Source organism: Zootoca vivipara, chromosome 16, assembly GCF_963506605.1.
Source record: "Zootoca vivipara chromosome 16, rZooViv1.1, whole genome shotgun sequence".
NCBI classification, from domain to species: Eukaryota; Metazoa; Chordata; class Lepidosauria; order Squamata; family Lacertidae; genus Zootoca; species Zootoca vivipara.
Window position 1 is genome coordinate 29,218,501 of NC_083291.1, and position 18,379 is coordinate 29,236,879.

The window sequence follows — 18,379 nt, forward strand, 5'->3', positions numbered from 1 at the left end:
GCTTCAAGCTGAAGGCGGAGAGCGCTGGATTCTTCCGAAAATAAAACGATTGGAAACAAGATTGTAAGTAACCTCACGATTTGGATTATAAAACAATTTGGATCTGGGAGAGAGGGGAGAAAAGAGGAAGCCACCCCCCCCCCCACGGCAACAAAAGAGACAGTAAATAGAAACCCGAAGCCGTAAACAGAAGATTAGCAATTCAAAAGGATCCCTCAAAGGCATCAAAGAGAATCTCCCCACATTGTTAATAAGACTTGAAGAATGCAGCCAGTTTGTTAAAATGGAGTCGAGAAAATAAACTGTGATCATATTCCACCCCACGTGACAAGTTTTGACCTTGGCAGGATTGAACTATGTCAACAAAAAAGTGTTCCCCTGAGTTCCAGCGGTCTGTTTTGACCTTAATGTGGGAAACAAGAATAGAATTATGTCAAGAGGAGACACGACGGCAAGAGTTACAGCAACAATTTCAGATGGTGATGGCAGAATATGATTTTTTAGAAGATGAAGCTTTTGACACTGAAAAAGATGAATGTGAGAATGACAATGATGGTGACTGTGATTTGGAAGGAAAAGATGAAGATGAGGGCTGTGATGATTCAACACAAAATGAAGCACACCACGAAAAAAATGATGACTTTACTCTACAAAAAGTTGGATGGAGTGCCCTGCCTTTGAGGGGGGCACGATTGGTATTACTGGAACTCCAGAACGCCCACAGGGAAGAAGGAAAAAATATGCAGAGAAGAGAAGAAATTCAGGGTCCTGTATGGTGGCCTGGATGGCAAAAGACTGTAAACAGGGGGTGGGGTGAAGGGAAAGTGATGTTGTGATTATAAGGATGGATTAACAGGTTTATAACTGGTCTGCTGATTATGGAATTTGCTGGATTGGGGGGTGGAGCCGGTAATCGGGGATGTAAGGTTAAATTGAGAATAGTTATAGTTTTTAAAGTGAATGGATTTTGGAAAAATGTGAAAATATGGAGGCTTATAGAGGGAGTAAAAATTAGGCACGGGAAGATAAAATGGGAGTTTGATTTTTCAGTGATTTGAATATTAGATGAAAATGTTAACAATTGATTTATAAGTTGTATAAGATACAAAGGTCTATTTTTATAAAGTAAGAAACTGTTGCAGATGATAAAAAAGGGATGAAAACCGGGGAAGGGGGGGAGGGGGAGCCCACAAAATATGGTTTTACAATTATGAATGCAAGAAAATTTTTTCTGTTTTGTATTGTTTTTTTTTTGTTTTTTTGCCCTTTCTTTTTTCTCTTTTTTCCTATTTCTATTTTTTTCTTTTTTTGGTATGACAATAGATGGTTGGATGGATGGCCTCCTGCGTACTGCCCTGGTTTGCTGGAGCTCCCTGGTGGCAGGGGGGGGCTTTGGGGTCAGGGGAGGGGGAGGAGGACAGAAATCCAAGCATAAAATGGACCATCTCTGACTGTTCACATACATGGGATACTTCTGTGGCAGGGGAGGACCCATGTGGGTGGGTAGGAAGGAGGTGGAAAAGGTGTTTATGTATGTACCGTTTTTTTTTTGTATTTTGTAAAATTAATAAAAAGTATGTTTAAAAAAAAACAACCAGGAACAGCATTTTCTCCTTCACTGTGCCATACAGAAATCTCACTACCAAGCCTCTTTGTCACTCTCAAAATGATCCACTCATTTTATGCCTAGCTCCAGTCTGGTCTGCATCAGCTGTGTAATAAGCCTTTTGTGACAGAATTTGAGAAAGCGCAGAACTACAAGTTCGGTTTTCTGACCCTGATTCCAGGTCCTCAGTACGATTCTGGTTCAGTCATTTAATTCACTTTTGCAGGCTAATGCTAGTATCATAAGCTCCTTCTGTGTGTCAGAGCTGCTTAATGCAGAATGGGAATCTTCAACTCTGTGATCAGCCCTGACAATTTTCCCAGGACAAACAAATAAATCTTAACTAGGAAAGGATGGCCGTCTCTTCTAGTAACTGCAGCTCCAGGGCTGGTGCAGCTGCTCTGGGTACTACAAGGGGAGGGAGGTGCCCTGAAACATGAACCTTATGGGCCACATCCTCCATGGTGGCTCCAGAGTTTCCTTGTGATGACAAGGACCTTTGGAGCACCATGACCTGTTCCCCTATCAGAATTATTTGATGGTGACTTCACGGACACCTAAACCAGTGTTGGCAGCTCTTCCAGATATGTCCCATCCCTAAAGTCTACCCAGCAAAATTCAGCTGCAGGTGCACTGTGGGCCCCCCATTACCAGAAAGGGACAATAAGTTGTTGGAAGTTGAATGTTTTTAAGGACCCAGAATAACCCAATATGCTAGAGGATGGCCTTGGAATCACTGCAACTCAAAGCAAGCATCCTCACATTTTTAAATTTTTTGTGTGTTTCCTTAGCTTTTTTCTTTGAAATGGATGTGTAGGTGTTCCTGTAAACAATTCACAAATTCCAAAACTTATGGCGTGTAACATGGCTTAATTTCTAAATAAGACGTATGAAGTCAATCTTGCCTGAAAACCATACTTGGACCCTTTTATATGAAAGCTCTTCCCCTGTACATAGGGGCTTGTTTGCTTTTAGTGAGGAGACACATGTAATGTCACACTTTCATAAGTGCTGTACAAGTCCTGTAGTAAAGAAAACTGTGAGGTTTAAAACTGCAATCCTACCAAGAGAGCCATTACTATAACCACCACTTAAGCTTTGCAAAAGCAAATCAGAATGGATGTTCAATAAACAGGTTGTCTGGACGAGTCCAAAAACAACACAATAATAAAGTAAAATACAGTACAACACACAAATTGATTTTCATTTTAAAACTCTACATTCCACCAAGAGCTCGGACCCCTGTGATAACCACAGTCTTGCTGTCATAACCATAGACTCACTTAAGTCTGGAATTCTGGCTTTGAGTTTTCTTTTCTTTTTTTCAAATCTCCCCACCAATGGACTCATAATAGAGGTTCTCTTTTAAGGATTTACCCTGAAGTTAAAGATCCTTAAAGGTAAAGGGGCCCCTGACTCTGGGGTTGCGGCGCTCATCTCGCTCTTTAGGCCAAGGGAGCCAGCGTTTGTCCGCAGACAGCTTCCGGGTCATGTGGCCAGCATGACAAAGCTGCTTCTGGCGAACCAGAGCAGTGCACGGAAACGCCGTTTACCTTCCCGCCGGAGTGGTCCCTATTTATCTACTTGCACTTTGATGTGCTTTCAAACTGCTAGGTGGGCAGGAGCTGGGACCGAGCAACAGGAGCTCACCCCATTGCAGGGATTCGAACCGCCGACCTTCTGATCAGCAAGCCCTAGACTCTGTGGTTTAACCCACAGCACCACCTGGGTCCCTTAAAGATCCTTACACGCCCCCCAAACCCTATATTTTGGATATAGCAAAAGGAAGAAAAGCTCTCTCATCTTTCCATTTCATTCTCCATCAATCATTAGCTTTCCACCTTCCACATGCTCCACCCCTTCCAAAACCATGAAGGGCGGTATACAAATTTAATAAAGAATAACGATAATGATAACAAAAATCACCACACAGCCTCTGTGGCTTGAATCTACTTCACTACTCATCCTTCTCCCTACACCCAGTCTTGCCTCTTGGACATTTATTGACATCATAAAGGGTGTTGATAACTGTGGCAGCTGAAATCAACTCAGGAGTCTGTTCCAACTTCCAATGTTCCAATGTCAAGACAGTTCCTACTCAAAGGGAAGGATGGGGCAGATAGCATATATGATAACACACCATTAAAAGTGGTTTGTTTGTATAGAGCCCTTTGAGATTAAATGTATGTCCTGGCTCTACAAAAGTTGGAGGCCATTGCTCCACTGTATATTAGGGCACAGTAACAAAATGTTGAAAATGCATCCCCAATAACCCAAAACAGGAACAAAATAAGGACAGCGTTTAGCAGGGACAGGTACTAAACTACACATCTTGTGGCAGGGATTGGAAGATATCGTTTTGGACAGCATCTTCTTTAGTATGTACACATGCACTTAAGTCAAAATTATTACCTACCTTTGAACTCAAGCTATCTCTGAAGCCATATCACAATGAATTACAAGGATTGAGTCAGCCCCCCCGCCCCCACCCCACCCCAATAAGTCTTTTAGGGAAAATATATATTGAAAAACAAGAATTTGCAAAGTTAACTTAGCTTATCTGTCTAGCTACTGTCTCACCTATTTGACATAAAAAAAACTTGTCTTGTAGATAAGCAGCAGAATGTCCAGGTTTTCATTGGAAAAATTTTAAGCATAAGAAGTGCTATTTTTCTAGAAAAAGAGGTGCCAGAACTCACCATGAGCTCCTCCCTTGTTCTCTGAAAACGATAATGGTGGTGGCTACCTGAGAGGTGCCAGAACTGAGTTCCAGTAAGTTCCGGCTGAAAAAAAAGCCCTGAGCATAGGGATGACAACATCTGCAAATTTGATAATATGTCACAGATATGCCACAATTCATTTCTTCACTGAACAGTCTTGGATGAGGGTCTTAGGGAGATGGGGCAGGGAAAAGCTCACAAATTTACACCAATATGTTTACCAAAACACACCCATTAGTAAATCCTACCTGCTTTTCCCCATAGGGGTCCTCTCCTGCTCAAAATCAAAATTCACCAATGCAGACTACCTAGCCTCTACTGATTCTGTGGCTCAGCAAGCAATGTGGGACGAAGCACCATTAAAGGGCCTCTGCACTCTTATGTAAGAATCATGTGAATTTGATATTAGGCAGCTGATTAATCTCTAAGACACCTTAAAAAATGTGTGTGTCTTTGTCAGTTAGGAAAGAAGGCCTGTACTGGTAATACAATATAACTGTTGGATGTCTTCAGTTTCTTTTCCACATTAATGTAAAGTCCATGTGGGGAAAAATATTAGTTCTATTGAAGTAGCCAATTAAGCCAGCTTTTACCTTGGTGCAATTGAGGGTAAACACTTAATTCGGCGCAGCTGACAAATCAATTGATCCAAAAGGGCCAAAACACCATTAATCCTTGTTTCTGTAAGACTAATGCAAATATCCTCAAGAACAAATGAAATAAGAGATACTTTTCTCTATGAGACTAATGGCAATTCTAGATACTAAATCTGAAAAAATATGATGAAATAAGTACTTCATCTTTATCCTATTTCAAATGTTCACATTACTGAAACATCTAATGCACAACAAATGTGTTTGCATGGTAACATTTTGTACCCATTTACATGCTTTTGATACTGTGAAGAAAACCTCAAAGAATTCAATTATGTTCACTTAACAGTAACTAAAAATCCTAAATTGAAAAAGACAATATATTCATTTATTCATTGTTCTAAACATGCTCATAAAGGATGTCATTCCATTTTGCTTTCCCCACCTTACTACTAAATTACTACTAAAACTATGATTAACACAGAGCAAAAAATAACTTTTCACCCTGTACCAAAAAAAGTAAAATATCTGAATGCTTGATAACTTAAAAAAAAATCAAATCTGCTTTCCCCTTTCAGATAAAATTCCCACATAATTCAGATTGCATGTTAGCAACTCAAACATGGATCCCAACTATTTTCCATTATTAAAGTTGCCAATTATAGATGCTGGGTTTCTAATATTGATTTCATTATACAAGAAGCAAAACAACTATTATGAAAACATGGACAGAGTACAAAGACAGTCTATAATTAATGTATCAGTAATGCTCCTACGAAATGAAAAGGCCTGTACTCAAGATAATTTAAAAATGAAGCCTTCTAGCTGATCCCAGCTTATAATTAGGCCAAAAGTGAATATATTTCATATAGAATGTTCAGAGAATGCACCGTGTTCACAGAATGTAAAGAATGATAAATATGATAAACTAGTATTTGTGATGAACACTTGTGAACACTTTTAAGTCATAGTTCAATCTGACTACAGCCCAGTCATACAAAAGTATGATCTGCTATATATATCTGAGACCAAGTCCTATAAGGACCTTTAATGATGCTGACATTTTTACTTACTCTGACCAGGAAGAAAAAATAATTGGGATCCAACTTCTAATGTAACAGTAGTTAAAAAGTAGAAGATGTTGTTCCACTTCATCCCTTAGGCATTTTGACTTGGCTTTTAATGTTAATATACTGTAGCACTCCAGATTTTCCCCCTTGTGCTTAAAAAACCCCACACGGTGTTCTTACCTTGCTTAACTGAAAATAGTCTGAAGTGAGAGTCTCCTGGATTTCCTCTCTGGGAGTCCCTGCAGTTCCTCCCGAGTGCACAGAACCACTTCCAGGCCCAGTGCCACTGCCGCCACTGCTGCTGCTTCCACTCGGGGATGAAGTTAAACCATCCAAAACTTTGTGAAAATTAAATTTCTTCATTTTGAAGAAGAAAGTAATCTTAGAAAGGGTTTTTGCAGAGGAGAAAAAACTGCTTGCCTTGGTGAGGTTCACATTTAGCAACCCCAAAGTGGAAAGCAAAATGAAGTGCCTTTCTAATGTTTCAGTGATGCAGCAAAATGGTCTTTTGAATTAACAGGATTATCAGTATGGTGATTTACTGACGGAAGTATATAAAGACTCCATTTTATCAAAACTCTTAAAAAGGGTTGGGAGAGCAGAATCCCACAAATTCAGCAAACCCAACTTGAGGAATTCAGAACGGATGAATTATAGGTACTCACAGGAAGTCGTTTATAAAGAATCCACATTGTGTATATGTGTATATATATTTAAAAAATACTATCCATCAGAATTCAAGCCAGCATTCAAACTGCCCTAATGGCCTATGAACTCACTGACATGTTGACTTTCACCACCTCTTGTGAAAAAATGTATTTCCATATTGAAGTAATTGGTGTTACAAAGCCCCGGCCACCTTCTGTAACAGATGGTTTTATCTGAACCTCGGTGATTCTTTCTCTCCCGTCTGCGTATGTTTTAAATACAAGCTCCAGCGCTGGCTCCTGCAGCTGCTACAGCAGCTTGCCTGCCACCTACAGCAATTGCAGATCCTTCGCGATCTTCCCCGTCAACCTTTGCATTCGGAATCTTTTCGGGTGAGTAATCAACTGCCCCTCAGCAGGCTGCTTCCGGTACATCCAAATAACCCTCGCGGTTATGGCTGGGCGGCATTCTCCCTCCCTGGCAACCTGGATGGGGATCTCTCCGGCTCCAGCAGTCCTGACGGGTCTCGCTCGCCTCCTCAACCCCGAACCGCAACGTTCGCTAAAGCCGCTGCCGGGCTCCGGGAAGCCAAACACGGCGTGTTAATCCCGACGTAGCCTCCCATCGTCTCTCGGGAATTGAGAGGAAAGCAAAAGCGTCCGAATGGGGCCCTCGCAGGAGCGGGTCGCTGAGCGAGGAGAGGCCAAGCGAGAGGCCCGAGCGGGCCAGCAAGTAACTTGTTGGCTGGCTGTCCCTCAGAGCAGGAAGGGCCTGGCTTTAGAAAGCGCGGCTCTCAAGTAGGTCTCTGTGGGCCACGTCTGTGGCGGTGCAGGCAGCACGACGACGACCTGGAACCCAAACCTCCGACAAACAACTGCGCCTCGGAATGAGGGGAAAGCACACCCCACCGGACGGTTCCCAAGTGGGCGAGAGAGGCGCCTGCCACCACCTCACCGAGCTCTCCTGCCAAGACTGCAAGGCTGGCGCCGGGACAGCTGCAATGGCAGGCAGCGCCAAAAGCGCCCGTCCCTCTGGCTGTGAGGGGAGTTGTGAGGCGACGACGCAGTCTTTCGCCTCGCCCTGCGCGCCGGCGCTGCTGCGGTTCCCGCGGCGGCTCTCCCTCCAGCCGCTCTCCGAGGTGCTGAAACTACAGGCGGCGGGGGCGGCTACTGCTGCTGGTGCTCCTCCTCCTCCTCCGGACCCACCCGCTACCAGGGAAGCAGAGGGTGGGCCTCTACCTGGCCGGGAAAGGAGGGCGAAGGAGAGCGCGCGCAGCCAGCCAGCCAACCAGCCAACCAACCAGGCCGGCAATTGCGCCTAGCAAGGCGCGGAGAGGAACCTGGGTTGGGTGGGTGGGGCGGAGGGAGGCAAAAGGCCCAATGAGAGCGACCCTCGAGATGTTCTGATAGGCCAGAGAGCAAGGCCGTAAATTTGAGGGAGCCAATTGCAATGCCCCCCTCGGGAAAAAAAAACAACCCCAAACAAACCAGGAGCTTCGACCAATCAGGGGAGATCTGCGGAGGCGGCAAAGTGCTGCGGCGCGCCAGGAGGCTGCTTTCCCCTCACAGCGCGCTCGGGGGGAAATGGTGGCCGAAGGAGGGGAGCGCCGAGCGGGTTGTGCGCGCTGAACAGGCCCCGGCGCGAGGCGGAACGCGGGGGCGCGCGCACCGCCGGCTGGACCTATAGCGCGCCGCCGCTCTCGGTTAGCAGTTGCTGCCCAGTCATCGCTTTCTGCACCCGGTCGACTTAGGGAGCCGGCCCCTTAGAGGCGCCAGAGAAAAGTAGTCGACTTTTTTAATTATTATTTAATGAATTTATATACCGCCCTATACTCGGAGGTCTCAGGACGGTTCACATAAAAGGATCACAGTATATAAAATTAAAATAAAAGCAATTCTGCATCAGCTTAAGTTTCCGAACCGTCTTCAGAATTGGGAGAGGCTCATTTAGGTAGGGGGGACCCAGGTGGCCCTGTGGGTTAAACCACTGAGCCTAGGGCTTGTGATCAGAAGGTCGGCGGTTCGAATCCCTGTGACGGGGTGAGCTCCTGTTGCTTGGTCCCAGCTCCTGCCAACCTAGCAGTTCGAAAGCACGTCAAAATGCAAGTAGATAAATAGGAACCGCAGGTCAAAATGCAAGTAGATATAGGAACCGCTACAGTGGGAAGGTAAATGGCGTTTCCATGTGCTGCTCTGGTTTGCCAGAAGCGTCTTTGTCATGCTGGCCACATGACCTGGAAGCTATACGCCGTCTCCCTCGGCCAATAATGCGAGATGAGCGCGCAGCCCCAGAGTCGGTCACCTTTTCCTTTACCATTTAGGTAGGAGGCAAAGCAGGCGATGGGGACCAAGCTCGGTCTTCCACATAAAACAGCCTCCTCCTCCTTAGTCCACCAGAGGACTTTTTTGTTTTATTTAATTTTTTATTTTATAAAATTTATCCACCGCTTGATTGTAAAAAGAAAAAGCAACGACCCTCAAAGCGGTTTACAAAAAGACGAAACAAGTGCCTCAAGAAAAAACGGCAATGCTTTAAAATCATACCATAAAATAAAATACTAAAGCAAATTAAAATTGACATCAGTATTTCCAAGCCTCCGAAGGCAGTGGACTGTCCTTCCTTGGAGATGTTTAAGTAGATGGCTGGGGTTGTGGGTTCTCTGCATCTTTAGGGGGCTGGACTAGATTTTCTTTGAGTTTCTTTCCAATTGTAATGATTCCCAGGCGTTGAAGCTGCAATGCTAAACTTATTTATGCAGCCTTGTTTCTGTGTATATTAGTGTTGTGACGTGGGGTTTGTGATTTCAGCTCTCTTGACAAAACATGCTGGAGACAGTTCTCTAGTAACAGCTCTTTATTAAAGTGAACAAGACTGACTCTGAGGGCAGGAAGGCTACATTTATAGGGACAGGGAACTAGCTAGAAAGGGATACATTTTGGAGGGAACAATATCAGGCAATCACAGTGCTGCCTTTTGGAGGGAACCAATAAGACAGAGGATCCAAATACAGCAGCTTAAATGAACCAATAGTAGCTGTACCCTCTGGAACCAAAAGGCAGTTACTTTATCCTAATGCAAATACAGACAATAATAATACAGAGATAAAATCCTTTGACTCAATACACAACACCCCTCCCCCCCTAGTGAGCACAGCAGACGTAATCCCTCAGGTACTGTGGGGTCCTACAACTTCTACTTGATCTCCTGACAACAGGTGTTGCAGGTTCTGGATTGGGTGTTACCTGTGGTGGAGGGGCTGCTATAGGGGTTTCGTCAGGAACAGATGGAGTCCCAGACATCTCAGGGTCCCCTACCTGTACCTCGTCATCCTGAGGACTAGCAGACCCTGGTTCATTTGCTGAAGCCCCTGGTGACTGCACCTCTGGGCCATCTTCACTCTGGTCTCGCAGCTGTGCGTCATTAGCCAGGGATGAATTATCTGACTCCTCCCTGCTGAGCGCCCGGCGCCTCAGCTGATCTATATGTCTCTTCCAAACTTGCCCATTTTCCAAGGTCACATAATAGGACACAGGTCCACTAGCCCGGGTGATCACACCGGCCACCCACCGCGGACCTCGTGAATAGTTCCTCACCCAGACCAGATCTTCAGGGGCGAGATACCTTGTTGTGTCAGTCTCAGCCTGGGGGGTTGCTCTTGAATTACGGTTTGGCATTTTATCTGGGTGGACATAATCCAGCACCGTTACCAGTCTTCTACCTAAGAGCAGCTCAGCTGGCGATTTGCCCGTCGCAGTACACGGCGTCGCATGCTGCAAAAATAACATTCGTGCAATGCGAGCCGACCAGTTACCCTCCATTAAGCGCGCAATGGATTCTTTGGCTGTTCTTACCATGCGCTCAGCCTGCCCATTTGAGGATGGGTGAAAGGGCGCGGATGTGACCCCTCTTATGAAGTTATCAGCCAAGAATGCCCTGAATTCTTGGGATACAAAAGCTGCCCCATTATCTGATACAATGGTCTCAGGTAACCCGTGGGTTGCAAACAGCTGCCTCAACACCTTGATTACGGCAGCTGATGCCATGCTAGGGACCATCGCCACTTCTAACCATTTGGAATATGCATCAACGATAACCAAAAAGACCTTCCCTTGGAATGGCCCAGCAAAATCTATGTGCAGCCGGCTCCAGGGAGTCCTGGACTGCTCCCACCAGTGGACTGGTGCTCTGGCCACTTCTGGCCGCACCTCTTGGCATGCCTTGCATGTTCGTACCCATTGTTCTATGTTCTGGTCCATTCCAGGCCACCACACATAACATCGGGCTAGCGACTTCATCCTGACCATTCCCGGGTGTCCCATGTGAAGCGTCTCAAGAACCCTGTTTCTCAGTGGTGCTGGGATGATCACCCTATCTCCCCATAGGAGACAACCCTTATGCATGGACAATTCGTGCTGCCTTGTCGCATAAGGCCTGAATTTTTCTTCATGCGGACCACCTGGCCACCCCCTCCCCACCCAAGTGAGCACACGGGAGAGAACAGCATCTTTCCTCGTTTTCTCAGCTATATCAGTAGCTGTTACAGGAGCCCCCGGAAGTGTTTCTAGCATCATAATGTGCTCCGCCGGAGCAGGATCCTCATTGCTCCCGCCAGGAAGGGGCAATCGACTCAGCGCATCAGCGTGGCACAACTGTTTCCCCGGCACATGGGTCAAGGTGTACTGGAACCCATTCAGGAATATTGACCAACGCAACATTCTGGGGGAGAGAATTTGTGGCGTTTGTTTGTTTGGGTTGAACAACCCTAACAGTGGTTTGTGGTCCGTTTCAATGGAGAAATGGCGACCGTACAAATAATCATAGAACCTTTTGATTCCTGACACAATTGCTAGTGCCTCTTTATCAATTTGAGCATAGTTGCGCTCCGTGGGTGACAACGTACGGGAATAGAAAGAGATGGGCTTTTCCGACCCATCCGGTTCCCTATGACTCAGCACAGCCCCCAGGCCGTATTGAGAGGCATCACATGCCAGGACCAGCGGCTTCGACTCATCATAATGAGCAAGGACGCTCCTGCTACTCAGCATTTCTCGCAAGGAGTCAAAAGCCTTCTGCTGCTCCCGCCCCCATCGCCACACATTCTTTTTCTGCAAAAGTCTATGTAATGGTTCAGCTACCGAAGCTTTCTGGGGTAAGAATGAATGATAAAAGTTAATAAGTCCCAGGAATGACTGCAACTCCGTCTTGTTCTGTGGTCGTGGTGCCTCGATGATGGCCTTAATCTTAGCATCTGTGGGGTGGATGCCTGATGCATCAATTTTAAACCCCAAGAAATCCACAGTTGGCACCCCAAAACTGCATTTTTCTTTTTTCAGTTGCAACCCCACCTCCTTGAACTTGAGCAACACTGCACGGACACGCGCAACCAGTTCCTGTGGGTCTTTTCCAGCAATCAAAACGTCATCAAAAAATGGCAAGACCCCCGGCAGACCTCTTAACAGGCGTTCCATGAGCCCTTGAAAAATCCCTGGGGCCACACAAACTCCGAACTGTAATCTGTTAACTCTGAACGCCCCTTTATGTGTGACAATAGTCTGTGCTTCCGCTGATTGTGGGGTTACTGGCAGCTGTTGGTAAGCTTGTGCCAGGTCAATTTTGGCGAACACCTTGCCCCCAGCCAGTTTAGCCAACAGATGTGATACGACTGGAATGGGGTATGAGTTCCCCCTGAGTGCCTTATTGATAGTACATTTGTAATCTGCACATATCCTGACTTCCCCATTTGCTTTAAGGGGCGTGACGATTGGAGTCTCCCACTTAGCAGAGTCCACGGGTGAGAGAACTCCCTGCTTGACCAATTTATCCAGCTCTGCCTCGATCTTGGGTTGCAGTGCAAATGGCACTCGCCTTGGTTTGAGTCGGATTGGGGCCACACCGGGGTCCAACTCGAAGTCAACTGGGGGCCCTTTATAACAACCCAGTTTTCCATTAAAGAGACCAGCAAATTCCTTGCATAATGCCTCGCTCATCTCAGGGCAGGTTTGGATTGAATTAAGCCCTGAGATACTCAGTCCCAGGGCGGGGAACCAGTCAGTGCCCAGGAGACTGGGGCGACTGCCCTTCGCAATCACCAGTTTGAGTACAGCCTGTTTGTCCCGGAACTGTACTCTCACGGCACACATTCCCATAACATGGATGCGGCCTGCTGAGTACGACTGCAAGGTTGCCGGGAAGGGCTCCAGAGGGGGCAACTTACCCCTGGGGAAGAATGTCTTCGCGGTCTGGTCCGACACGATGGTGAATGCAGATCCGGAGTCCACCTCCATGTCGCACTGCTGACCCTCAATCTTTACCTTGACGTGTGCCTTGCCTTGCGCTGGAAACTGCACGGCCCTCCCGTTGATCTCCGTTACGTAGTGGCAGTCCTTTAGAAAACGAGTTGCTGTGGGCGGTCTGCGATGCTCCAGTCTAGGTGCTCCTGTTGCTCCCGACGCCGCCGATCTACAGACCCTGGCGATGTGACCCGTCTTTCCGCACGTCCGGCACATAGCATCCCTGAAACGACAACTCTTCCGCTCATGGTTTCCGCCACAACCTGGGCAACTGCCTCGGCGATCTTTGTGCACTGTGCAGGCCTGACGCACCAACTCGACCCCACGGACTGGGCTCTGGCTCGGAGTAGCCTCTAGCTCGTCCATGGCATGCGCAACTTCTATCTGTGGCTTAGTGGCCTTGCGACTGGCATCAAGCTCCTCTCTTTCATAATTCTCCGTGGCGGTGGCCTCCTTCAAGGCTGAAGCAAGGGTAACCTCTTCTTTAGCCACGATGCGTCTTCTGGCTTTCTTGCTGCTCAGACCACCAATAAACCGATCCAGGAGAGTCTCTTCCAGATTTTGGAAGCCGCAGTGCTGAGCGAGCTTCCGGAGTTCAGCCAGAAATGCGGATACAGACTCCCCAGCATGCTGCTGCCTCTTATGGAACTCCATCCGCCGGGCCATCTTGGTCTCAGTAGGCGCCAAGTGGCTTGTTAGGCAGGCAAGAATATCTTGGAGAGATGTCTCACTCAGCTTCGCTGGAGCAAGTAATGCCTTGGCTAGCTTGAAGGTCTCGGGCCCACAGTAGCTCAGGAATGTGGCCCTTCTTTTGCTGGCATCGGTGATCCCTTGAGCCACTGCGAAGAACTCGAAGCGTTCGACGTAGTCTTCCCAGGTGTGGGGCTCTGATGGCTGGAAGGGCTCCAATACCCTTGGACTCTCCATTGTCCTAGCGGGCAGGGTCGTCTTCTCAGCTGGCCAGTGAGTCTTGTTCTCAGCTGCAATCCGGACTCTGAGGCAGGGTTGTGTTTAACCGCTCCTCAGCATTCCGGATCCCACCTTCGTCGCCAGTTGTTGTGACGTGGGGTTTGTGATTTCAGCTCTCTTGACAAAACATGCTGGAGACAGTTCTCTAGTAACAGCTCTTTATTAAAGTGAACAAGACTGACTCTGAGGGCAGGAAGGCTACATTTATAGGGACAGGGAACTAGCTAGAAAGGGATACATTTTGGAGGGAACAATATCAGGCAATCACAGTGCTGCCTTTTGGAGGGAACCAATAAGACAGAGGATCCAAATACAGCAGCTTAAATGAACCAATAGTAGCTGTACCCTCTGGAACCAAAAGGCAGTTACTTTATCCTAATGCAAATACAGACAATAATAATACAGAGATAAAATCCTTTGACTCAATACACAACAATTAGTATGCACAATATTTTTCACATGACAAAAGGCAGGACCCTGCCTTGAGGGTTGTGCAATTGAAAACTCAACCCAGGGGAGAAATAGGAGGAACATTAGAAGCAGGGATGAACAGCAAGAATAAGGAACCTGTTGTCTTCTACAAAACGTATTTAGTCAGAATTAAGTACTGATATTTTTTATCAAAAAAATGTTTAGGATAGCAATCTTAATTAAATGCTATTTCTAAATTTAGCTGTGCTATCTAGCTGCTGCTAAAAATTTAAGATATTTTTTCTAAATATGAAACAAAAATGGGAAGCCATTTAATTCCCTTGAAGAAGGCCTTGTGCTTTACTCCAACAGTGACATGACACAAATTCCAGCTGGATAATTTTTGGTGCAAATAAAGTTATAAGGGAACCTTGGATACAAGCTATCCAAAGATAAAATGAGATATTTTGAGGGTGAAAGAGAAAAGGTAGGGAACGAGAATATGGGGTGAATGTGCGTTGTAAAGGTGAGGAGAAATTTATCTGTACACAAAATCACATCTTTTTACTCTGTACTCAACATAAATTAACCAATACTCTTACAGGAACATTGTCATCTATGTGTGTTACTACAGAGAGTTAAATGAGGGAATCTTGAACTGCCTCTACAATGGAAGAAAGAGCTTTTGAAATCTCGGTTTAGGATGCTGTTGCCTTAGCAGCAACTGAGACTTCACATTCACCTATTTCCTGTTGCCTCACATTCACTGACACTTCCTTTTTTTCACTTCCTCCTTAGAGAAAATGTACCAAGAGGTTCTGAGGTAGTGGTTTGGACCCTTTGTTGAGGCACTCAATACATTCTTAGGGGAAGGAGCATGGCTCAATGTTAGAGCAAGATACCTTGCAGGTACAAAGTCCTAGGTTCAATCCCTAGCATCTCCATGCAGCACTAGGAATTGTTCTAACTGAATGCCTGAAGAGCTGGTGCCAATCAGTGTACACAATACTGAGCCGGATGCACCAGTGGAAATAATAATAATAATAATAATAATAATAATAATAATAATAATAATATATTTATACCCTGCCATTCTGGGTGGCTCCCAACAGAATATTAAAAACACAATAAAACCAATCATTAAAAACTTCCCTAAACAGGGTTGCCTAATGTCAGATAGTTGTTTATTTCTTTGAAATCTGGTGGGAGAACATTCCACAGGGCAGGCACCACTACCAAGAAGGCCCTCTGCCTGGTTCCATGTAACCCCACTCCTTGCAGGAAGGAAACCACCAGAAGGCTCTCGGAGCTGGACCTCAGTGTCCAGGCTGAACAATGGGGGTGGAGACACTCCTTCAGGTATACTGGGCCAAGGTTTTTAGGGTTCTAAAGGTCAGCACTAATACTTTGAATTGTGCTCAGAAACGTACTAGGAGCCAATGTAGGTCTTTCAGGACCTTCTTTGGTGATTGCTTGTAGCCAAGTAAGATTGTCTTCCATGAATATGGTTCCATATATATGCAATCTGCAAGCCCCACATGCAAAGGAACAAACACAAACTCACTTTAAGCTCTTGACAAAAGATTCCCACATTGTATGGTGTTGGACTAGATGACTAGAACTGGTCCCTTCCAGTTCTATGATTCTGTGATTGTTCCTTTGCAGCCACATCCTTATCTGTCCCACATGAATCTGGCTTTTAGTGTGGAGGCACCTACGCTTTTGAATTCTCTCTTTGGTGCCTACTAAAGATCCTCTTCCAATAAGCCTTTTAAGTTAAGATCTGCATCTGTAGTGGAATTATTTTAGGACGTTAAGTCTCTTGTTTGCTTCCCTGTGCTCCTTTGGGAGGAAGGGCTGAATATAAATTGATTAAATAATCAAAATAAATATTATGACAACAGTATGAAGCAGGTGGGTATATTCTGGTGGGTGGGACGACTGGGCCAAATCGGGAACTATCTTAATTGGTTTCCCATCCCTGCTGTGAAGAATATCCTCTAATTCAAGCAAACTTCCTGGACCTCCTTCAAGAAATGTCAGTTGAGCCTTCTGCATAAATAAAACTCTGAAAATCAGGCTAGATAATTAAACAATTTGTCCTGGTCTTAAAAATCTATGAAAATTCTATGAACAGCTTGAAGCTGTGGGTGAGGCATTTGCCTACTGCTTCCATTCTCATTTTTCAAGACCACTTCTGTGGTTTGCATTTGCCAATCCTCCCTGTTCAGAGCCTGCTACATTGGTTTAAATAGAAAAAGGAGATAGGTGTTTTTCCCCTTCTCATTATCGATCTTAAATAATTAAGTGCCTGCACAGATGTGCAGGAGACTGTTTGAGTCTTTCATCCTAATTTATTTGCTGGAATCTAGCTCCTGCCTCACATATTCTTTGCTGTTATCATGATAATTGCTTTGCATCAAGAAAGCAACAAAAAAGGGGGGAATGAAAAGCCAAATATAGAGGCAAATCTAAAGTTTCATAACAGATTTTGAATAATGCTGCAGTTGCGACACAGTTATATGCCAAGAAAGCCCCTGTTACAAAATTAGGCCACAGCATTTCCCCTAAAGTTGATTAAAAATGCTCTAAGATAGTCTTCTTCAAACAGTAATAGAACCTTAGATTTTCCTACAAAACAGGACAGACTCTCCACACTTTCAAGCTGCTGGGTGTATTTGCCGTCTTTTCACTACAAGCTCTACAAATAAAACTATTTATCCATGCACCAGACACAATGCTTAGCTTTCCCTCATTACAAAGCCTTCTACCTTTAATGTTTCAAGTATCCTTAATGCCCACAGTCTGGAATTCCTCTCTGCATTGGTCTACCACAAGCCAATTGGAAATCTCTCCCAGTTATCACCTTTCACTTTTGGTTGTTGAACAAGATCTCCCAGCCCAGATGTTGAATATGCCGGTCTCCAAGTGTCAAGACTTACTCCTAGAGGTGTGCCAAGCCTACTTGCCCATACCTGATAAGAACATCACCTCAACCCTCTCCCGATTCCATTGAGTCCACAAAGAAAGAGGGGATTGCTGAAAAATTGCAATCTACTGAACATCATGAGTGATCGTATGTTCCTTCTACACAAATTTGAGAGCCCTCTTCAAGATTCCCTAGCACAGGTTACTTAGTAAACCATTTTTTATGCCACCTATTTTATGACACCTATTCAATTTTTTTATGCCCCCACCCACTTTCCTGGAGAAGACAGCTGGGCATTGCTCTTTGGGTACTGGGCTGCCAAGTGAGCCAAAACAAATTTCCACCTTCCCCTTGGGCTCTGAAGAATACCTAATTCTTCAAATGAAACCATGCAAAATACAGTGGCGCTTTGGTTCTCAAACGCCTTGGTATTCAAACAACTTGGAACCCAAACACTGCAAACCCGGAAGTAAATGTTCCGATTTGTGAACGTTTTCGGAAGTCGAACATGCTCCGTTTTTATTGTTACGCTTCCGTGTTGAGTGCCACTCTTCTGTTTTGAGTGTTATGCTGAGGTCTGTCTGTTTTTGCTATTTATCTTGCACTTTTGTTTTTCATTTTGTTTTTGTGACTGTGTGGAACCCAGTTCAGCTATTTATTGTGTGACTGCAGTACATTGTTTATTGCTTTCATTTTATGGATCACTGGTCTCGTTAGTAAAATGCATGTTAAATTACTGTTTGTTTTTAAAAGTCTGGAACAGATTAATCTGTTTTGCATTACTTTCTATGGGAAAGCGCGCCTTGGTTTTAGAATGCTTTGGTTTTGGAACGGACTTCCGGAACAGATTGTTTGAGAACCAAGGTACCACTGTCCCTAGTTGCTCTAGCTAAAAAGACATCAAGCTCTTACCTCCAGCTTCAGGTGTCAGATTGTGAAAAGACTTACCAGGGGTGATGCAGAAATGCTGCCAGTGACTGGGTTATAGATGGATAGCTGGGTTGAGTCAGGATAAGGCAGCCTTCACCAATGCCCTCTAGATATTTTGGACTGAACCCCAGGTATCCCCAATCAACACAGAAGGCACCAGGTTGGAAAAGACTGTTGGAAGGCAATGTCCACGCTCATTATGATGAGTGAAGC

General features: G+C 45.3%; 1 protein-coding gene across 2 annotated transcripts in view; it reads right to left on the bottom strand.

Annotated features, from left to right (window-relative positions):
- The window catches only part of STXBP5L (syntaxin binding protein 5L), a 74,079-nt gene extending 66,148 nt beyond the window's left edge, over nucleotides 1-7,931 (bottom strand). For both annotated transcript variants that reach the window (XM_035141186.2, XM_060268695.1), the window contains exon 1: nucleotides 6,170-7,931. In XM_035141186.2, the coding sequence (XP_034997077.1) occupies nucleotides 6,170-6,352 (183 nt within the window). In that variant the 5' untranslated portion in view covers nucleotides 6,353-7,931. The remainder of the gene's footprint in view (nucleotides 1-6,169) is intronic.
- Between the last annotated feature and the right edge of the window lie 10,448 nt (nucleotides 7,932-18,379).